We start from the raw sequence: 24,387 nt of genomic DNA on the forward strand, positions 1-24,387 counted from the left end.
TCAAGGTAAAATTGAATACAATAGCAGAAAGACATTGAAACTGCTCAAAAGTAATCCAAAAGACCTGTGAGAGTTGTTTAACCCTGTAGAGACTAACAGTAACTGAAGACCTTCATTCTTTGTGCAGAAAAAATAATTTAGCTGTTTTCCATTGTATAATCACTGACTTTCAGATACTTAGGACAACGCTGGACCTGTGTAACCCACTGCAATAGTCCTGTGCATTTTCAGAGGTCAATTCCACCCTGTAGGACACTTTGGTCTCTCATAAATGTCACTGTATTGACATAACATCTGCCAGTGACACAAGGCCTCATTTTAACTGCTGAAGTTTTGCAGACGATCTCAGAACCTTGTTTTCACAAAAAGCTGAAATTCAGGATAATTTATCAGGCAATTGTATTTTTATTACTATCTTTGAACTGCCACTCTTTGAGCCAAGTGGTCACACCAGTTTCCCACTCAGTGTGCAGTCCATCCACCAAGACCATGTGTCCCCAATTTGTCTAAGAGGACACTATGAGATAACGTGCTAAAAGCATTACCAAAGCATTGCCATTAGCAAAGGTAAATGATCACCTGTCTCCCCTTCTCCAGAGAGTTCGAGTTCAGCAGAACAGAGCTCAATTTAACTCCTCAAGCAATCCTCATTCTGCCACACTTGTGCCTCAATCACAAGTCCATTTGCATTATATAAAAAAGCTTAGGTTGACTTTTGGGAGTTACAGACCTGAAGACTAACAGTAATCTAGCTGGGCAAAGTGTGCCAAAAGCTGAGCCCTTGTGATGAGTTTGAACATAACTTTCTGCTTCTAAAATTACTCAGTATCTCTTACACTTTTTGTTCTTTAAAAACAGACTGAGGCATTTTTTCAAAGTGCTTTTTCTACAGCTCCTGTTCAGGAAAGCAGATCCCTAAGACTGCAAACAGACCCAGTTTGCTTTACATGCATACATCTGACTTCTCTCTTGTTTAAAGCAACCTCACTTTAATGTGCTCTTTCCTACACTTAAAGAAGACAATTATCAATTCTCCTTTCCCATACAGTTCTAGTTTACCACACAGGCAAAACAGGCATGATATATTTAGTTTTCAATTGTATTAACCTGACATTCCAGTTCAGGTTTTGTGTATCTTGGAAGCACACAAGATTATAAATGGGGATTTGTTTGTTTTGAAGAGATATTAGCGGGGAAAAGTAGACAGACATGTTTTGTGACCCTAAGCTATAAATAAAATTAAAATAAAGAAACATAAATACAGCAATGGAAACACAATATATAAAATAATCATTAATGATATATGGTAATATTCATGCAGTATAAATAAAAAATACAATACAAATATTTTAAGGGTAAAGGGATAGATATGCATAATAAATGAAAGCATGGATTATTTATTTCTTCAGTACTTCTTTTCATGTCTGGAACAGAAAGCATCTGAGACATGGAAGCTTAAGACAAATACAAAGGATAAGATTCTATTTTCATTCCCTTGTAGATCTATTGAGTCATCAAATCTCACTGCAAAATGAGGTTAATTTAACTCAACCAACTTTAGCAGAGTCCAACACTGCCTAACCACAACCCTGAGGAAGTTGGATACTATAGAGTAACCAGCTGGGGCAGATACCCCTGATAGTTATGCCCCAGGCATAGGGGCTTTGGGTGCTTTTAGATCCATCTCCAGGTTTGTCTTGAAAGCACAGTTTATTTGCTCAGGTAAATTAAGATTCATTAAAATTATTTTGATTATTCATCTGCAGATCAAAATACTTTCTTCTTTGTGGGAAGTGAAAACAATTTGCCATTTGAACACAAGTTCTAGAGATAACAAAATAATAGAAAACCTGAAATCACTTTTTTTTTTTGATCATTGCTGTTCCTATGCAAGCTTCCACTGACAGGAAGTGTTTTTCTGAAACCTGACCATGAGACAAATTTCTAGTTTTCCATGTGAGTTCATTCACACAATATGAATACACATGATGCAATTTTAACACAGCCAATACCAGTCCTTAAATTAAGAATAAACAGGGGTCTCCCTCACCTTGATTGTTACCACAAGGAATTCTTCTGAAATTAATGAAGCTATTTGAATAGCAAGGTACTTGCTATTTTACACACATTAAATAATGCAACTGCAATTTACATGCAAGACTGGGCTGCAGTCCTGCTGCTCGTGTATTTTTCAGTAAATCTTATGCGCTATGCTAGTTAAAACTACATCTGCAGAAAAGGGGGAAAATCACATTCTAGTTACTGTAATTTTGATTGCTTAGCCAAAGTCTTTGTCTTGTTGTCAAAGATAACATTACAATGTACTGAAGTCCAGCACAGCTAAAATCATCTTGGTCAGATTTAGATCATGTGAAGATCATCTTATTATCAATAGACTTAATTCAATTGCAGTTATTTATAGAGATATCTGATTTTGGAATGAGAAACAGCTCAAAACTTTCTAGAAAAAAAATTTCTCAAACCCTTCCTCTCCTAATAGAAGGATAGCCTACAAATATCTTCATTGAAGTACTGATATTTTGTAATATTTGTTAACAACTGCCTTCAAGCATGACATCAAGACAAACATTCTATTTGAACCTAATGAGCACAAAACTTAGCCTGAGATGTGCTGACTTTATATGTCTGTCAATAGCCCCTGCTGTCAAGAATGCAAATATTTCAACAGTCTTTAAATATTTTCACCTACCTTGCTGCAATTCTTCCAAGTTCCAGCAAACAAAGGCACACTTCTCTTGGCTGCTTGTGCAGTACTAGAAAAGCAAAATGAAGATGGAAAACAATGATATATAAAAGCTATTTAAAGATCTTAGGGATGGAATAGAACTTAATCATCAACATCTGTTACTCTTGACTCCGATAAATATTTGTTTTCTTTGGCTTTCTGTAGAGTTTTATTGGAATAAAAAGGATGGGATTGATGAGTGGTTCTCAGAGTTTGGATAGTTCAGAAGCTCAATTTAATTATCTAAATCACTGAAAAATTATTTGGGGTAATTGGTAACCTGTAAGCAGTTAATAACTATTTAAAAATAGTTAAAGAGATCTGGCACAAAACTTTAATTAGTAGAAAGTCAAAAATAATAACATTAGAGTAATACATTTCTTTCTACAAACTAAGAGAATTCATATCCTTTAGATCACTATTTTTCTTAGCCAATTTAATTTTAAAAAATAAAAAAGTTGCTTTAACAAAGATGTACCTTACTATAAATTTGGTCCTGAATTTTTTTTCACATCTGCTCTTAAAGTAAATATGAAACTAGAATGCTTTAGCAATCAGTTCTTCACAGTATAAAAATACCAAACAGACAAAAAAGAGTTTCTTCTTTATACATACATACATATAATGCAAGTCTGCATGCCTGGATTCCACATAGAATAGGTTTTTTATGATTCAGAAGTAGCTGTGGCACAGCATGATCATCTCATTATTGTGAAAGATTGAAATGTTAAGGATTATTGTCCCAACCATCCATCTGCAAAAGCAGCAGGGGCTTTGCTGAGGCCAGGTTTGCACTCCTGATTGGAAAGAGAGGGGGAGAGTTTTTGGGTGTGTGGTGGTGCAATATCTCAGCTGTGTAAGAGCAGTTCCAGGCACAGAGATGGTGTGCACTCACCACCAGAGGATGACCACAACAAACCAAATTCTGTTTAGCAACAAACTGGGTTTTGAGCCAAATAAGGGAAAAGACTCCTAAGAAGCAGATTCTGCAAAGTGGAATAGTGCTTTTTACCATGGCAATGTCCTACCTTACATAACTGGCTGAGGTGTTAACTCCCCTCTCATACATCACTTCTGATGGGGCAAAAGTGGCTCAGCTACGCTGATGTGACAGCCACCTGTCATGCTTTAGGTGTCACAAGCCATCAAAGTCCTCCAAAACATGCTCAGACGCTTTCTGAGCCTTTCACCAGAGGACTGCACCGGATCCACAGTGCTGGAACAGACCGTGCAACACCTCATGTGCTGCTGAGCCAGGGACGGGCGAAATAACTCGCACCATTTTAGAAGGCAAAATGAGTGTTTACTGAAAAGTACTGCTCTCTTTTATAGAGAATATTGTGAACATTAATTTTATTGATTTTAAAGTAAAAACATTTTATTTGATTGGTACACTGGACTTGGGTCAGTGTGGTAGAACATATCTATAAACAATATGAATGGAAAGTTAGATAACAGAGTGTTTACATTTTTCTTGGAGTTTTTCCCAGGCTTAGCCTGGCAGAAATCTTTCTTTTTCTCTCTGACTGAACTGAGAATATCCACACCCTCGCCTCAGGGGTGGTATCCTGGATGTTGTCACCTGAACCTGCCTGTATTTTAACCCACTGAACCTGGTGTTTCATGGGCTTACCCCACCCTCAACAGATCAAGACTGTGGCCATCACTTTAAACAAGAGACATTGAAATTGCAACAATTAACTCGCTGCACTCTCTGTTCTTATCCTTTCTCTCTTTTCCCTCTGTATTTGCTTACGTGGTATCTTCATATTTTGCTGCGTGTCTATAGATGATAATAGCCAAAATAGCTACATACCTCCTTTCCATTGCAACCAAACTGATCTAAATAAACCTGCCATATATATATATATATATATACACTAATCACTCAGTGTGGTTTCACTCTCACCTGCCTCTTCTTCTATTAGCAAGAACCTCAGCTACCCTTGCCTTCAGAGGAAAGTTATGACAATTATGAAAGACCAACACAAACCAAAATTTTTTTCCTCCATGATTCAGAATAGGTAATGTTCTGTAAAGAAATTCAGCAAAGCATATAAGCAAAATCCAAAATCAATAACTCAAGAATGGTCTGTGGCTGTTTGCATAATCAACTCCCTAAAACCTCAAGAAGAAGAAAGGAAAAATAGAAGAAAAGAGAAAATACTAATTATGAGTACATTATAATCTACTCTCAGAAATACCTACTAGAGTAAAGCCCTCATGTTATTGTAAGTAAAAATCAGGTTTTAAAAAATTCCACAGTATTAAAAAAATGTGCACCTTGCACTTCAGATTGAATTGAGACCAAAAAGTAATTGTGTGACTTTTTATATAAATCAGAAAAAAACCTAAACAACATCAAAATAAATTTGTTTTTAATGAGTTAAGGTCAAGACATCAGCTACATAAACTTATGGTAATCTAAAGACTCACCTAACTTAAATGCACGAGGAAAAAAATACCACACCTGAAAAAGATGTTTTAATGTCTACTTAAAGCCCTGAAAGCAATTACTCTGTTCTGTGTAAGGATAAGACCCAAAAGGGACTGGAACATCTCTATGTAACCACCACCCTGAGGCAGAACTCCAGCCTCTGGGACTTCAACTTGCAGGAATAAGTGTAAGTGGTGTGAGTTGATTGCTCATCCCAGTATCTTTTCCCAGTGTCTGTGTAGCCCTTCGAGAGATGTGCATTTGTCCTCTAATCTCATCCAAATATATTTCCAAAAATGAAACTGCAGAGCATGAAAACTCAACAGGCACTGCACTAAGAAAAAGATATTTATTCTTCAGCCATCTGTTACTAAGAATATAAATGATGAACACTTGGACATTCAGCTATTTTCAATATTCTTCCTTCCCACAACATAGTAATTACATTAAATATTTACCTTTCCTAGTAATCAGTATTTTTAATGTGTTACATTCATGACCCTAGAAGTGTATTCTGTTATTTTGGTTTTAAACTGGTTTTGACAATCCCAAAATAAAACTTGATTTTAGGAAGTAAGGCATACCCCAAAAATAAAAATGGAATGAACTGGGTTTGGAATAGCCAACCCAACTAAATTGCAATTCATACATATGTACATCTGCATGACTCTGGAATGGAAGAAAAAGAGAGGTTCAACTACCACTATTTGCAAAAATATCCATAAATATAGCTAGAAGAAAATTTGATTAAAAAGTAAAAAAATTATCTACCCAAACAAAATTAATAGACCTTTAGCAAGTCTGACTCAACATAATCTAGACACATGTCATGCATTTCACACTGAACAATGTGGCAGAGTGACATCGTTGTTAGAGGATGCAGATGTGTGCACACAATAACCAACCACAAAAACAAACATCAGGTCATCTCATAAGACAGTGCTTCCAGTGAGAAAATACCAGCATTCCTGAGGACTATACAGCATATGTATTTGGGGATTTCAGAGACCAATGAATGTTATTTTATGCAGATCCCCTGCATAAAATGAATGGAAATATCCATCTTTCTAGAGAATCTCACTGATGGGACTTGCTTGACAAGAATGCAATGGGAAGATAGAGAAATAGTGCAAACAAATCTGGCTCATTTTAGGTGTCCTGCCTTTTCAATTTTCATCTCATCCCTTTAAATGCCTCTTATTTGCTGTCCTCATTGCCTGCATCTTTGCATGCTACCTCCAGGCACTCTTTGTTAACAATAATTCCTTTTTAGTTCCTGGAAGTTTTTATCCTTGCAATAACATTTCTTCACGCTGCTCCATTCCCTTTTTACAGGTATTCCTCTTTTGTTCACTCAACCTTTGTGCTTCCTCAGAGGTCCTTACCTCAGTGCCTGGATGCCACCAGGAGAAGCAGAGGAGGAGCAACCTCTGCTTTCAGCATTATTAGACCCTGTGACTGTCAGGAGACAGAACACACAATGCACATGTAGTCCATGTGTTTACTGAACAGGTTTAAACTGAAAGTTCACTATAACATTCAGGGTTTTTGTTTTGTTTGTGGTTTTGTGTTTGTTTTAAATTAGTGGAATCACAATACAGAAATAAACTTCTCACAACTTCCTGCCAAGTTTCAAATCTTGGCTCCTAACACTTTTATAGACCATTTTTAATGAAACCAGTCTTCCTTCTAACATAAACTTTTTTTTTTTTGTTTTAAAGATTAAGATATCAGGCATAGTTGAATCATAAAAAGTAAATAAGATTTCTGTTTCTAACGCATTTCTTATCCCACTAGAAGCAAAGAGTTTTACCAAGTGCCTTAGTTTTATTATCACAGGCTTCCAATTGCCATCAGAACTCACACTAGTTTAGAGAAAGTTTTCCAAAAGGCTGGTCCTTTGATCCTTCTTCCTATTGTCTCTCACATTTTCCTTTAAGTTTTATTCTGATCTTAGAGAAGGCTTTTTGTTCTTAAAAAAACAAACCCAGTATTGTTTTGTCAACACTCTGTTAACCTATAACAAATTTACCCTTGCTTTTGCATCAGAGCTATGCTATAACACGCTCATGCTTCCCCTACACTCCCTGCCCCATTCAGATCAATTTCTTATGGAAATCTCAAAACAATTAAGGTGTCAAACATCCTAGATCTAAGGATAGTAAAGAATTAATGTAGAAGGGATACAGAGTCATCTGAACACTAATAATTTACTGAAATTCAGTAGTTTAACATGCAAATCCAGTGGTAACAACAAAGAGTCTAGGATGCTTCTATAGTCCTCAAAATGAGACATATTCAGTAATATTATGAATAGTTTAGTAAAGAACTGTGAAAGATGGGACAAAATCTTGTTCTGATGCAACTTCAATTAAATTTTAACATGGTGCTATTATATGTAGATGTTTCAGCATAAAAGATCAGAAAAAACTTGCATCTTGAAATCAGATAAGCTACACTCATAATTTTAAAAATAATCTTCCCTATGTATAAAATATTTTTCAGCAAGCAACATTTGAGTATTTTTTTTTAAATAACCTTTAAACCAACCATGTTTGTGTTTCAGTTTACTATTTTCACTAAAATAAAAAATGCATTTATTTAGGAACCCTGTCCATGAAACTCAAATCAGTTAGTTGCATCAAAAGAAGTTCATGTCAGATACTGTGTGTAGTGGTGCATAGAATACACAAGCACAAAACATGAACCATCAACAGCACCCAACACCTCCCAAAGCAGATGACATATCAGCATGCTGGCACACTCAGTGGCAAACCCTTTTCTTGCCGGGTAGACTTTATCATGGAAGAGATGCAGAATATTCATTGGTTCCAAATCCTATAATCATCCAACAACATTCCATTACCACAAAGAGTTCAGAATTTATGCTTTATGTTCACTGAACTAAAGCAACCATAGAAAATCTTACCATTCTTATTTGTCCAAGAAGAGTTTTCTTTGAGTATTATACTCTTCAGGCATGAGCAAAATTACAAATATCTCGAGCTAGAATGCTTCCATAAAGAAAATTACCAGAGCTGTGGGGAACTGCTGCCCTAAAGCCTACAGGGGCTATTCCCTACAGGGGAATTTACAAAGTATATTTATGGGAGTTAACAGAGGGGTTAAAGGCAATATTAATATCCTCACACTGCATGACAGAATTGGCACATCATGTTCAGTCCCACATAGTCTGACACATCTAAGAAGACCATTCAATGACACTGTACCTCAAGATTTGCACAGATGATCAAAATTTGGATTTTGGATCGTAATTTTTGGTATTAACAAAGCTAATTCCTTCTCCTTTAAATACACTAACTTTAAAAGTAAAAAATATGACAGGCATGCTAAATTTGGCAATGAGTGCAGGGAGCACAGATGGTGTCCCTCTATTTTGCAGCACTCAAGATTATCACTAGGCACTGTGTTGCTATAATTTTTACAGAGGTTCATGTGTGAGCTGTAGCTCATACATCAGGTATCCCAGCCACCTTTTCTTTGCAAAGCCATCAGCTTGTAGACTTTCCTGCCATGTCTCTGCATTTAGAGATAAATTGCTACGAGTCAGCTCTGACTGTACTACAAATCTTAACAGGAAACTCTGTTCCCAATTTGTTCACATTGTAAACTATGTTAAAGCATGATAACATTCAGCAAGACAAACTACATCATATTATAGACTGCCAACAAAATAGCAGCACAAGTCTTCAAAATTTTGACCTTTCTCTTCCAATGATATTTAAAGTAACTAGTGATTAGATAGTATAATCATAGCTACTAGTATATCAAGCACCTCTATTTTTCATTTATTTACTTTTCCTTCTATTTATTTTGAAGACTTCAATCTTGTTTCCTTGTTTAGCTCAGCTGAATAGTCCAAATCCAACAAAGCATTTGAAACTGTGCTTAACTTTAAATAATTGCATAAATTGCTAAATTAGTCCGCAAGTGAAGGACAAGAATAAAGCTACCTGAATAGGTCTGCTCACCTGCTTGTGTGGATCAGCCCTGAAATGTTAACCCTTTGCAGAAGCAAGCCTCTCAGAATGCTGAGGCTTCCCACCAACATCACTTGCCTGCATGCTCATCAGGCATGGACTGCCCCTATCTGCCCTGGTCTTTGTTTGAGACAGCTCCATTCCAGCGAGGAATACCTTTGTATCACTCAAATCTCAGTGCTAAAAAGTTAGGAGTGATGGATGCATCTGTGTGCAGCTATACTTGCATGATTTCAGAGACTTCAGAACTTATAACAATGAGATAGTATTTTTAAGTAATGAGAAAAAATAACAATTAACAATTTCTTCGCCAGTATAGACTTTTTTGCTTTTGCTGATCTGTAATATACTTGGTACATTTTTTTTTAAATCAGCGCCATAGATCCATCATTCAAGTATTTCAGTGCACTAGATCTTCAATATCACTCTTATAATTCTAGAATGCATATTTGCCAGAAAAAGACCTCAGGATGTTTTATTTGATACATTTGCATGATGAAAATATTACTATGTGCCTTTAATTAAATAACACAGTATTTGCATACCATAAAGCACACAGGAGTAAAAAAATGAGGATAAAAAACCACTCCATTGAGAAAATTGATACAATAAGGTTCTCCAATACAGACAGAAAAAAGCCGCTTTATCACTAACAATTTAAACACCAATTTACTGAGTTTATTAGCCATGAGGAAAAACAGAAGAAAATTTCACCACAATTAATAATATAAAATGAAAAATTCAATGAGGTAGTGCAAATACAGATGCCATTCACACACATTTCTCACTACTTTGAAAAGAACCTTTGATATTACTTACCTTTGCTGAATTTTTGCTTCCTATGCATTGGTGATTTGTGGGAGAGAGAGGAACATGAAAGCTTTAGATTGGCAACTGTTAAGATTTATCATTATTTCCAATGTATTAGGAAAATCTCAAAAAAGCAAAACTTTGAGTTAATGACTAAACTGAAGGAGAATAATAGCTACTTGGTTTTATCTTTATTTTTTTTTTTTAAGGCATGATTACCACCTCCTTCTCAAGTTCAGAAAAATGGTTCAAAAATGTTATCAAGTCCTCATCTTACTTTAAGCAACATAAATCTTTTATTTTAGTACATTATACAATAAGGGAAAAAAACCTCAGAACCTAGTCTTTTCTCAGTGAAGAAAATCAGTCACTAATCAAACAAAATAGAGTACAGGTTTGCACAGTCAGTCATATTTCCCTTCAGTTTTCTGAGAGAGGAAGTCCTCTGGAACACACCTTTTCTCTGTTTGTATTTGCACCCTGTTTTACTAAGGCAGGCAGGCACTGTGTATGTCTGCAAATGAATTATCAGGAAATATCAGTATTCCAGCTATGGCAATTCCATCTCTGAACAAGATCTAGTCTCTTAAAAATGCACAACAGATTTGTGGAACAATGGCAAATGACTGGGCTTACCCAGCAATACAAACTTCTAATACCTTGCAGTATTCTATTAACCAGAGGTGGTTCTGCCTATCTCAGGCATTGGAGGTCTGCATCTCCTGGTGTTTACAAGATTCTTGGTAAATGTCCAACTTATTCACCATTTCAAATCATTGAAACTATAATTATTGTTCACCTTCCACATGATTTACCATATAAAATACGAATTTTATCTTAAAGATTTAATTAACAAAACAGAGTCAATACATATATTCAACTTACTATTTGTCACCTTTGAGATACTAATCTGTCCTCTGCCAAGCATTTTCTCCCAGACATATAAAATAACGTGATTAAAAAACTTCCCAGGATAAAAGAACAGACAAATGAAAAAGAAAAACTCTCTCAGAAATATTTGTGCTGGACTACAGAAGCAGAACAAGACTGTAAAAGAATGGGATCAGTCACAAGTAAGAGCTTCAACAGGCTTTTTGAGCAACAGAACAAAGAAGCCTCAGCACAGTGTGTTCATTTGTCTTCCTTAGAAATTGATCTGTCACTATGACTGCTTTACACTTTTATCTGATTTCAGATAACAAACATTGCATTCGCTTCATTTCATGAGATTTGGCTGAAAAACTGTGATGTCAAGATTCATAAGATTTCCTTCAAAGAAAGAAAAGTTAAAACAACACAGACTATGTAGTATTAGAACAGTGATTTCCTGAGCACTACAATTCTTTTCATGAAACACTGTGAAGCAGTAGTATTGGATAATTTTTGTCCAGAACTGCACAAGGGAACAGGCTGGAAAAAATGGTCAGCATGGGAAACAGAAAAATTTTGTATCATCTTGCCTCCTGTGGAATTCATTAGATCTCCACAACTAGCCAAATGTCTGCAGACAGAACTGTGCATGCACTTGGATCCTACTCTCCCAAAACAGAAAAGCACCATCTTATCCACTGAACTAAGGAACAGCATTCCATGCTCAGAAAAATATGTGTAGGGTGAAAAATCATTTCTGTGCAAGAAAACATAGCAAGAGTTTTCTCTCATTTAAGTTCCTCTTAAAATCAACTTAAATGAGTAGTATGTGATGTGTACTTTATTCATTCTACAGTCATGCAGCAGAATTAACACAGTCATACAAAGCTCAGATTTAGAGTCAGAACCTATTAAAAGTCTTTCTGCCTTTCAAGGCTAAACACAAAGGAAAAGTTATTTTAAATTACCAACTATTACACAAAGAATAAAGAAATACATACCCAAACCTTCTGATTCAAACAGGCAGGTATCATCCACACCTACATCTCTGCACCAGGATAAGAAATTTGCTGTGTTGTCCCGTGCAAAAAAAGACCCTGAAGGAGCATTGGCTTTGCATGGAATTTTCCGAACTGGTAAGGCCTGAAAAACAGGAATTCTTTATTTAGCTAAATGATATATGCTATCATAATACTTAAGTATTATGAAATCACTACACAGGTTTTGCATAGATGGGTAACTCCCACCAACTTATTTCCTTGGCCATTAAAGAATTCTGAGCAAAGAAGCATGAGAAGTGAATTTAACAGCATGAAGTTCTCAACTAAAAAGTATTTCCAAAAGTCCACACAATGAAGTTGAGAGCTGAACCAACATTAGCTACTTCTTAGGAATATTAGTAACTACAGGCTTTGGATTTAGTGTTTAGTCCAGTTCACTGAATTAAAAAAAAAAATATTATCAAGACAGACTTTAAACTAGGAGCTAAACTTTCTCACAATTAAGGGTGAATTACTTTCAGTTCGCTGTTAGGAGATAATCATAGTGTAAAGGAATGGGTCTTGAGGCCCAAAGACTACAGACACTTCAGAAAGGTCACTGTCTCTTGTTTAACAACACCCAGAAGTCCCCAGTGCACAACACAGGCCTGTAAATCTAGTTGGTACAAAGTCAAGGTCTATAGAGACAGGCTCTCACTGTGCCAGAATAGTTCCATTTACATGATTTCAATATCAGAAAGGATGCTACTGATACAGCATCAATATCTGTACCAAACAGAGTAATTACCACAGCAATCCTGCTGCCTGTATTGGTAGATTTACTGAGACACATAAAAAAGAAGTCCTTAGCATTTAGTTCTCAATTAAGGCTTTTTTTCCTCAAATGAAAAATAGCTGTACTAAATTGCCAAGGGAAGGCTGAAAATGAAATGTTGCTATGTAACTTTAGGGATCCTTAAATAATGGAGGAATTCAGACCTTATGTTGATTTGAATGCACTGTTTTTCCAATGCTGATTTACGAAATTTTTAGTTCTGTCTGGAGTCAGTAGTTACTCAGTCAAAATGAGCTAAGAGGTAGAAAACTGCAAATATGGCTTCTCTACTCATTCCTAGCTTAAATTTACTGGAAATGGAGAAAGTGGGTAAAAATAAAGACACAGGAGTAGGCTTTTCCTTACAACAGCTTCTAGCAGTATAATAATATCAGTATTAAACACATCTTAGGAGGAGTTTAAATATTATACATATTATACATATGACAGCAGCAATGTAATGGCAGAATATGCCTGCATGCACTGAGCTACTCACTGCTATCTACCCATAAACCAAATAAACTGAAAATAGAACAACTGCAGGCTTAATCTCCATTGTACTTATCAGCATGTCAATGGGGACTAACAAATTGTCTTAGATATATCAATATGTCTCAGAGATTTATGCAATTAAATCTATTCCTCAAATCACCATCTAGCTTTCATTCCCCCAAGATTGTTACTCCAATTACTCAATTTACATTTCCTTGTTTTGGAAAAATTAACTTATGGTTGAAGCTATTTGTAAGGATGTATTATTATTTTTCTATAATCTAAATAAAACACCGACCAATTTTGTATATTATTTTAAACAAAAAAATCTTATCTTATGCCACAGATACCATATTACTTCCTGGGCCATCCTGGAACAGAGATGGGAAAGCAAGAAGGAAGCAGGGAAGTAAAACCAACTCTTCTCTAATCCAGAATAAATGGAAAAAAAAGTACACAACATGAATTATTAAGGTATTTTCATTCCTTCAAGTCTTGACGATTAATCTGTGGTTTCTAGTGTTCAGTGGAGTCAGAAATACTCAGTACTTTATAATTAACTCCATCTTGTCAGTAGGTGCAAAGAGGTGCCATTTCACAGCCCCCTATCAATCCAGTTACATAAAACATCCACTGTACATTCATCATACATGATTATATTCTCACAGAACCAAATTATCAGCAGCTCTAAATTGGTTTAACAAAAATGAAATCAAACAGGATAAAATTCTTTTCCCATAAAAACTTTATAAATCTCTGCTTGGATCAGATTATCTGAAGTGGCATATGGATGTTGACTCAACTGAGTTAATAGTCAACATAAGGGGACCAAATAAACAATCTCTGACACTACTATACTCTTTGTAATTTTTGATTTATTATGTCAAATTAAAAGCACAAATTCTGGATGATCTATTATGGCTGAACAGCACTGTGACAGGAACAAGATGCCAAAAAGCCAGCTCCAGTATTCCTGGCACGTGCAGCCTTGTGCATAAGAACTTCAGAGAGCATGGAAAGGAGATAAGGGTCCAGTTACTTTGTGTGTGAGAGCAGACCTGCAGTGTCAGATCTTGTCACCTGTCCCTTCCCTCTTCAGTTCTCATCTCTGGATTTTTCCACAGTGTCCACGTTCTCAGGCTTGTCTTTGCAGAAAACTAGTGAGTCTTCTCCAAGGAACAAACCTTCTGTTTGTAATGGCAGGAACAGCTCAGAAGGGCTAGTGACATCAAACTGGGTTTGTTTGCTTCCACACAGTTCTGTACCTTTAAACTGCTTTGTGCTGAGATAACCATAATAAACAGCCTATGTTCTTTCAAGTCCTGCTAAGTATACTGAACCCTGTTCTGGAAATCTGCAATAAACCACTTAGATAATCTTAGAACTAATGAACAACAGAAAACAACCCCACCAAACAAAAACCCAAAGTAAACAACACAAAAAAGAAATTCTCCTGTGTGTGACTGGTGGCTGCCATTTGGCATTCAGTGGAGATGCAGGCTCAGCACTTTTTTGGTAGTAACTTACAGCAAATAGTAAGAGTCTAGGTACAAAACATCACACTTAACTAAACAAATCTGTGATATTCCTAATTTCATAGCGACAGAAAAAATGTTTGATTAACAGATGTCCTGAACAGCTCAGAAGTGACAAACAACCACATGTAAAAACAAGACATTGTTGTGAACAACAGCTACATAATTTAATGACCAAAAAGACCACAAAAGTTTTCAGTCATTTTCTGGAGCAAATACTACACAGAAAAATATCCCTGACATCGCACGATCTCACTAAAATGTATAAAAGTTTCATCCCATTTCCCATAGTATTAGGGTCTTGCTGCAGAGAACACCCTCTCTTCTTCTATTCAGTAATAGCCCTACCAGGTTTATCACACAAATTATATGGAAATACTCATATTTTCTAACCACCTACTAAATTTTCCTACCACCTCTTAAACAGAAGCCTACTTTTTTTAATATTTCCAAAACTGTCACTGTACTGCTCAAACTATAACACATGAAAGCTTTTATTCAAGAAAGGTTTCATGCACAAATATTTTTTACCGAGTTGTATAAATGGCCTGACTATTTCAAAAGTGCTTTCTAACAGATCATTCTGAAATAATTAGGTTTCCACATGGCAAAAGTGACTTTTGTTGACATAGTATAGTATAACCACAGTTGCTTTGAAGCAGCAGTGGCCGCAATTACTCCTATCAAGTATCAGGAAAACAATTCCCCAGTCACACTCCTTTTACAATCTTGTCTTGTTGACGTGCATGCATGTGGTTTAATACAGGATGTGAAAGTGCGAGTGAAACATATGATGCAATCCTGGAAAAATGCTGTCAGGTTCACTTCTAAATCCAACAGGGACTCTCTTACATCGATGCTCTGAAATCACATGGAAAAATGTATTTTTTGTACTGCTTTTTCAAAACGAGTTCACGAACACATGCTAAAATCCCCATTTATTTATGGCAGACTGAGGCTTGACCCATATTTTGAAGACTGTTCATCACATTTCCCTCTTTGAAAAGAGGATTTCAGGACATTTTGAGCTATCACTTATGCTTGAATAAAAACAAAAAGATGAGCAATTTGTCTGCTATGAAAGAGGGTTGAAGTTCCTATGTACTCATAGGAAAAATTTGTTTTTATCTCCTGATGACCTACATTAACCAAAATGGGAGGTGTGGGGGGGAAATTATGCTATGCAATATCTAACTGCTGTGGTGTCAGTGTTACGTGAGCCTAAATTCCTACTGAAATGTGATTTTATCAGCTGGATAGAATATGTATCTATTTCAAAACTTTCTACCATTTGCCTTTTAACTTGGTTCTGTGGCCAATACCAATTCTTTTCCTCCTTCAATACTTTCCTCACTTTGCTAAAGTGTTCTTAAACAACTGGACCAATGGTCAAAAGAATGTGCTAAATGCACGTATAAAACAGAAAATAGAAATACATACATAGAATTTAAAATTAAGCATTTCCCACTGAAAAAAAAAACAAACTACGAAAAGAAATATAAATCCCTTAGCCCTCCAAAAGCTACAAAAGAGAAGTTAAACCCCATGGCAAATTTAGAATACAAAAACTCAACAAGGAAGTTCTGAAGGCTTAGGAGACAAAAAAAAGCCAAACTTTTACACAGACATAGAAGAACAACTTTTAGATTGATGAAAAGTAACACTGAACATGCAACAGAGCAAGCACCCCTAAGCAATTCACTTAACAAGCAGCAAAACATTGTCCTTCAGTGAAATGTGGTCTTTACATTGTCATATTGTGTCATTTTAATGGAATAGGAGATTGGATTTCAATCCAATCCAGTTTACAGATCATATGTTGACTAGATTTTTACCCTATATAATTTATACCCTATACAATAACCACAGAGACCATCAAAAGCCAAAAATCCCTCATTATCAACTTTCTAGATTCTAAGAAAGCATTTATGAATACTTTGGAATCCTTAATATAGTCACAATATGTCAATAAAAATAATTAACATCACCAAGGCTTTAGAGAAACATACTTCAACATTCAAATAAATGCAGGACTAAATTAATGCTTTAACCATGTTATTAAGTGTCAAAGTAGAACACATTCTTCGATGTGGCATTAATGTTAGCTTCTTAAAAGTAAACATATACGGAAAATAATTTAACAATATAATTTTAAAAGTTAAGCATTTTTCATGTATCTTTTCTTCTAAGTTCTCTGTCCAAGACACAGCTTAGTCATCACACAGCAAAAGACTGGTTACTCAAAAAAGATATTGTTAATAGTAATGAAAAACTAGTTTCACAGAAACACTGCAGCTTTTACTTCTAGCAGGGTGCCAAAAGGCCAAGGAATGCGAGAGATTATTCAATCCACAGACAATGCACTGAAGTAAATAACCAGAAGTAAATAACGTCAGAAAGCAGCAAGGCAGACGCTTCATTCACCAGCTATAGCACATTTCATCATTTGACTAATAAGTAATTTAAATGTAGTCTCAGGATATGTGCATTTCAGCACATTGGGGCCAAGTCCCAGTGTCACAACCCAAAGGCCATCTCTCAGAGCACACTAAGACCAAGTCCCAGTGTCACAACCCAAAGGCCATCTCTCAGAGCACACTGAGACCAAGTCCCAATGTCAGAACCCAAAGGCCATCTCTCAGAGCACACTGAGACCAAGTCCCAATGTCAGAACCCAAAGGCCATCTCTCAGAGCACACTGAGACCAAGTCCCAATGTCACAACCCAAAGGCCATCTCTCAGAGCACACTGAGACCAAGTCCCAGTGTCAGAACCCAAAGGCCATCTCTCAGAGGCACATGGAGACCAAATCCCAGTGTCACAACCCAAAGGCCATCTCTCAGAGGCACACTGAGACCAAGTCCCAATGTCAGAACCCAAAGGCCATCTCTCAGAGGCACATGAAGACCAAGTCCCAGTGTCACAACCCAAAGGCCATCTCTCAGAGCACATTGATACCAAGTCCCAGTGTCACAACCCAAAGGCCATCTCTCAGAGCACATTGAGACCAAGTCCCAATGTCAGAACCCAAAGGCCATCTCTCAGAGGCACATGAAGACCAAGTCCCAATGTCAGAACCCAAAGGCCATCTCTCTGAGGCACACTGAGACCAAGTCCCAATGTCAGAACCCAAAGGCCATCTCTCAGAGGCACACTGAGACCAAGTCCCAATGTCAGAACCCAAAGGCCATCTCTCAGAGGCACATGGAGACCAAGTCCCAATGTCAGAACCCAAAGGCCATCTCTCAGAGGCACATGGAGACCAAGTCCCAATGTCAGAACCCAAAGGCCATCTCTCAGAGGCACACTGAGGCCAAGTCCCAATGTCACAACCCAAAGGCCATCTCTCAGAGGCACATGGAGACCAAGTCCCAGTGTCACAACCCAAAGGCCATCTCTCAGAGGCACACTGAGGCCAAGTCCCAATGTCACAACCCAAAGGCCATCTCTCAGAGGCACACTGAGACCAAGTCCCAGTGTCAGAACCCAAAGGCCATCTCTCAGAGGCACATGGAGACCAAGTCCCAGTGTCACAACCCAAAGGCCATCTCTCAGAGGCACACTAAGACCAAGTCCCAATGTCAGAACCCAAAGGCCATCTCTCAGAGGCACATGAAGACCAAGTCCCAATGTCACAACCCAAAGGCCATCTCTCAGAGGCTGGCTAGCCCAGGATGGCACACAGAGATCCACAGCCACTGTGGATCTGTGAGCACAACTCACGGAGGCTCACAACAGAGCTCACCTGACGAGATGTCAATGCTGCTCCTTCCCACTCTATCTGTGTAATTCAGGGTGGGATTAGGTCACTACAGTCCAAGGACTTGGGGAGGTCGAGACATTGTCTTTTAAAACTTCTACACATCTATGTCTGTAACATATCTATGCCTACTGACAAGTTCACTTCTATCAACAGTCTTTCAAAATCTTGAAGAAGTAATTTGCAAACTCCAGGCATGTATACACTAAAAATTAAAAGGCATTACTGCTCCTCTCTGAAACTGCCAGCAGGCCAAATGCAAAAATCAATGGTGGTTTGTTTTTTTTCTAATGCTATAATAGCATTAATACACTGACTAAAATTAGATAGCATTCAAGAGAGAGACTTCAATTTTTTTTTAAGTGCATTAAAGATTTTATAAACAGAGACAACGAGAGAGAGACACTAGGGTAAGCCATGGCAAAGACCTCCCTTCAGCATCCATGAAAACAGGGATTCAGTAGCTCATTCACATTCAATAAATGGTCTGTGTTTTTTCCTCAGATCTCTAGGTTTCAGAACTAACATTTAGATGGGGATTTTTTAAACTGGCATTTCATAACAGGCTTCTTCAATAACATTTGATGAGAACAGAATGCAGCAATTCTCACAGTTGCTCTTTCAGAGGGCAATTACACCTTATCCTTGGAAGATGACCCTGAGCTTTTCCCCATCACAATGTCAGAACTCAGAGCTGAATTGTCAAAGAGTTAGTTGAAGAAGACAAAAGAACCCTAGTTTCTGAATTTCCCTCATTTCTATTACAATTCAATGAGAAAAAAATTGGAGGATTGCAATTAACAGGAGAACTGAATTTGTTTCGTGGCATTGTCACACAGCACGACTTGTGAATGAACATCCCAATAAGCCCCAAATATTCCATGAGATGTGAAAGTATTTCCATGAGATATAAATGGTGAAATCTGGGTGGATTTTCAAGGGACATATTTTTAAAAGCATCTAATCTATTATCAAATTATCACATTCCTAAAGGGGACATGATTCTCTCAAAATAAAACATAAAACCCACTAAATTTTGGCAAAAGCAACTAATTTTAGTAATAGCAATTTCAAAATCACTTTACCCCTTAATTATTCCAGAAGAACCCAAGCTAAGGAAAATGCTTCAAAAAAATTCTAACTAAATGGTTGAAATTCACCAAAACACATTACAGGTTCTAAAATTTCTTACTGAAAAATGTTTCCATAATTTCACTGACAGTGTGGTCAAATAACATATTACTTTGATCTGTGGAATTATAGTGAATAGCCTTTCAATGTCAGTTTAAATAACAAATGTAAGAATCTATTCAAATTCCTTGATATAAAGCTGTATTACCATTATGCTTCCTCTTCCATCTGTTTTTCTCCCAGTGATCAAGCTCACATTTTGTGACCTTCTGAAGTGCAAGACAAGGTGAGGGTTTCCCAGCCCTTTTCTGTAAAATCAGTTCCAAATGGTGCATTACCTCCCATGAGACAAATGTCAAGGAAGACTCTGAAATATCTAGATAGTCTAAAGAAATACAGAATTTTTTGAGATGCTTTATCTGTTTGCTTTTTGAATTTTTCAGATGTTAAACAAAGATGAAATTTTTATGCAGATGCTGAAAACATTCAGGAAGAATTTAGCATGTACCTCTCAGCAGGTAAATCTGATGCTCCAAAGGCCTGGATTTTAATTTTTGAGAAAAAATTGCATCTTTTTCTTTATGATAAAGAACCTGAATTTCTGTAAGATCTCCAATTAAAAACCGCAAGGAAACTGCTAAAGCCCAGGGAATTCTAAACAAGTGTAGAACTTAAAAACTTCCATGATTTGAAAAACATGGTGGAGTGTTTATCTATACAACAAAATTTCTAAATCAGCCTCAAGTTAAGAGCAAAGCTTTACTGTGTACTTGAAGCATTTGGGGCTGATTTACATAATTGAATATTTACTGAAGTAAACAAACTAAAAATAATTATGATCATTATAAATTGATGTCTGTGCCTCAAAGGGACTTTGTTTTCTCCTTCTGCATTGCAGTCATTACTTATGTTCACCATTTCCATTACTTGAGAAATTCTGGCTTATCAGGAGTCACTATTGGGAATTGCATCAAATTCTGTAGTTCTTCCTTATTCATTATTCCCAAAGAACTGCTACCACTAACTTAGACCTAAGAATTGCACAGTAAACTAGAGACAATTGGTCTAAATTATGTTGTTTTCTAAAGTTATACGGCAATTTCCATGCAAGTCTCTGTTACATTTCTGTTCCAGACTATTCCTAGTAGTCTAAATAAAAAGCCAAATAGAAAGACCTGTTACAAAGATGTCTGCAGTTTGCTTTAAATACTTAACAAAATAAGTGATAGGAACATTACAATGCATTTCATCTAAGAGGCAAAATCCAGCTAATCTAAAAATGGCTGTTTCTAAATCTCTCTCAGAAAATATGTCATCCCTATCTTTAATACATGTATTGAAGTAATGGCAAAAATAATGTGAAAACGTCCAGGTTTAACATAAATTTTATGAAGTGTGTAAGTATTAGCATGCCATACAAAGTCAATGTTAATTAAAAATCTCTGGGAAAAAACGTGGTGTTCTCTCATTAAATTATGTTATTAGAAACCAAAACTTGGTCCTCATGGCCTGATTTGAAGTTAGAATCATTATATTTTTCCAAAGCTGGAGCTACCAAGTAGTTAAATACTTAAATCTACCCTGCTTTTTCTCTGACAATTAGCTTGTGATGCAAATTCTTGTAATTTCTGCAATGTTAAACAGGAGCAGAGAGCAAGCTATGCGGGAGAATCACTGTAAAGAGCAAGGCCAGTTCACATACACTGTTCTTCAGGCAAACAAGGGAACAAAGCATGCCTTCCCAAGGACAAGAAGCATCAGTGAGAAGAAGAATCCAGAGGCACATGATGTCTTGGTGCTGCCTCCGGGATTTTATAGCTCTGCTTCCAACACAGTGCATGGCCTGAAGTGCATTTCAGACCTTTTCAAGTAGTTAATCCATGAATTCACCTGGAACATGCCAAGCAGACAAACACATCATATCCTGGAATTTTTCAGAAATGTGCTTTCATAGTCTGATGGGCAACTCCACTCTGTTGTACCATGCCATCCTCCTGCAAGCATAAACTTTAGCTGTAGGAGTATTTGCTGAGGTGTAGAAGGTTTGTGCATGTGGCCTATTGCAGACAAATCCTAAAATATCTGCAAGAAACCTGGTAGCAACCCAGCTGAATGAGCAAGCTGAGAAACACACAAAGAGGTCTCTAACAGCCACCTTTACAGTCCTGTGGAAATTATCCCTTCTAGCACTTGTGAATCATTTTGCAAGATGATTCTTTTCCTCTCACATCCACATCAGTCTGCCACTAGAAAGATTAAGACACAAAAAGACAATGCTGTAGTGTTTTAATCCTCCCAAGTAACTGAGAGCCGTATCTAACATGCATATGATTAGAATTGTCTCCATCAGCTTTCATTGCAAAATAAATCCAGAAAGTACAAGTGTGCAGAAAAGCAAATTGCTGCTGCAGACCCTAAAGGATCTGCTCATAGCCTAACAATTCATGCAGCCCCATTGATGAAATTCTCAACTGCAGAGTCAGATTGGTAACTCACAGAGGTGCTGTGACCCTGACATCACTCTCCTCACGCTGGGCACACAGGTTCAAGGCACCAAGGTTACAGAACACCTCACATTCATCTCATCTACAGGACACAGAGAATCTGGAGAAACTGAAGCCTACAGTATAAATAAAACCACCATGTTCATTAGATCAGACTTTCAGCTTGGCCATCTGAGGTCTAAGAGCAAGATCCAGATTCCAGGTCTAATTCTGAATAATTGGTACAGATGCTTTTAATTGTAGCTCTTAAAATGCATAACATGACTCTCAAAGATAATTCACTTTCAACCTGCTTCATGAAGACACAGTTTTAAGTGGAGTGTTTGTAAATATATCAGCAGTTTCGAGGATGGTGGCAGTTTCAAGGATGACAGGCATTACTGTGCCCTGTCAACAAAAATGGTAACAACAATTAACACAATTTATATATGTTTATTTAAAATTCTTTATTACCAGTCTTACTAAACTAAGCCAAACCAAATCCAATGTAGACTCTGTGCATACTGCACATGTCTTGATGCTCTGGATTTATTTGTACAGCTGTGAAATTCTCAAATTAACTATCTGTCAGTCAAATACTGACAGGAGACTGTGAAGAAGAAACACAAGTCAATGGGAGAAAATTACAAAATGGCATAGAGCAACATTAATTACTTTTATGGAATACCTGCTGCTATAAGAGTAAGTCTGTAGTTTCAAGACTATACTCCATTAGCACCAGCACAGGTAGTTTCAACAACTTGCTACTACACAAATCTTGAGCATTTATTAAGATTGACATCAGTCATCTGCTTGTCATTTCATAAACATACATTATTAGATTTATGACTCTAAAAATCTCCAGAAAGAGGAAAAAAATATTTCTTAGAAAATACATTGTATTGTCACACTGCCCTCCCTGTTTAAAAAATCCATTTTCATCTAAGACTCAAAAATTTTGTCTGCTTGTAGCAAAGGATCAGATACAACATCAATGCTTTCAGAATTATCAGGTTTTGAAGTGTGGTTCAGCTGCTTAACAATGAAGAACACTGTCTTCTGGGATTTGCAAAAGAATCCTGGGACCTAACATCTTCTGAAATGAAAAATTTTTAAATGCTTCCTATTTAGAAACTGAAATGCTTTCAATATCTTATTACTGAGTATTAACCAATCAAGCAGCAAAGTAGTGAGAGCCATGGAAGACACAGAGTACCTATTATGATATCCAAAGGTGCTTATTATGGCATTAGGCTCACAATAGCAATGTGCAGAGACTGCCTATATGGCACCAGAGGCTGCCAAACTCCTGTACTCTAGATTCCACATCACTCGCCTGAAAAAAAAAAAATCAAAGCGGAGTGTGGCCCAGGTGGTATTTTTAGATGCAGGGATTCAGTCCTAAAAAGGCTTTATACGGAAAAAAAAAATCCAAATATAATTCAAAATAATATCTTTGATGCTTGACTCTTGTGAGAGAATTCCCTTTGTTCACCAGCACAACCAGCAGGGTATTCATCCCAAGAAACAATAACATACAGAACCTCTGAGTGACCCTAATGCTTTCTCAAGTTCTAATACTTTTCAGCTATAGGGACTTCCTCCTCTGGGTGGGGTTTCTGTGCATTCAGCCTTCCAAAAGATCTCTCACCAATACCTTATTCAGTATTTACTTTTAAATGTATTCAATTTAAACACTCCTTGACAATAATTTTCCAACTTGGATGTAAACAAGGTCCCCCTTTTTCTTGTTTGACTTCCACCAGCTTCCTTCAATGTCCCACAGCTTTTGTATAGAAACTGACTATTTACCACACCATTCCTGATTTTGCAAATTCCATCACACACCCCTCTTCCCACACTCAAGCATCCTAACCTATCCAGTCACTCATAAAAGCAACTCCATTGTTTCCTTCATGCATAAAAAGTTATGCCTTTTTGCCTGCCTCTGACTCTTAAGGAAAGAAGACTACTACTTGATCACAACCCATTTAATCTCCTTTTCAGTCTCTTAAAGCACTGAGTCCCAAAGTTACATAACCACTAGTTCCCTTTGTATTTTGAAAAATGTCCCCAGTACCCACAAGTGTTTCCACATGACAAAAAAAGGAAGTGTTGATATCAACATGACAATCTTCCTTCCAGATTTGGAAAACACAATATTTTGGGAACTTTTTTGACCTCTGTTTTCCTAATTTATGCCACATTCAAAATAACTGATGCTGGCCTAGGGAATTCCTGAAATCTGGAGGAAGGTCAATGCTCACTAACAAGAATGGGAATTATATAGTTTAGTTAACAAACTAA

At 36.8% G+C, this 24,387-nt stretch overlaps 1 protein-coding gene across 8 annotated transcripts in view; it reads right to left on the minus strand.

The window, feature by feature from the left end:
* Positions 1 to 24,387, minus strand: part of GAS2 (growth arrest specific 2) — a 78,806-nt gene that overhangs the window by 35,344 nt on the left and 19,075 nt on the right. For 5 of the 8 annotated variants that reach the window (XM_072929388.1, XM_032748527.3, XM_032748528.3 and 2 more), the window contains 6 exons: positions 11,866 to 12,007; positions 10,004 to 10,023; positions 7,960 to 8,021; positions 5,768 to 5,852; positions 5,183 to 5,216; positions 2,711 to 2,774 (listed from right to left, as the gene is read on the minus strand). In XM_072929388.1, coding sequence (XP_072785489.1) covers positions 2,711 to 2,774; positions 5,183 to 5,216; positions 5,768 to 5,852; positions 7,960 to 8,021; positions 10,004 to 10,023; positions 11,866 to 12,007 — 407 coding nt within the window. The remainder of the gene's footprint in view (positions 1 to 2,710; positions 2,775 to 5,182; positions 5,217 to 5,767; positions 5,853 to 7,959; positions 8,022 to 10,003; positions 10,024 to 11,865; positions 12,008 to 24,387) is intronic. The other 3 variants (XM_072929389.1, XM_030273307.4, XM_072929390.1) reach the window with 2 other exon arrangements.

This window comes from Taeniopygia guttata, chromosome 5 (assembly GCF_048771995.1).
Source record: "Taeniopygia guttata chromosome 5, bTaeGut7.mat, whole genome shotgun sequence".
NCBI classification, from domain to species: domain Eukaryota; kingdom Metazoa; phylum Chordata; class Aves; order Passeriformes; family Estrildidae; genus Taeniopygia; species Taeniopygia guttata.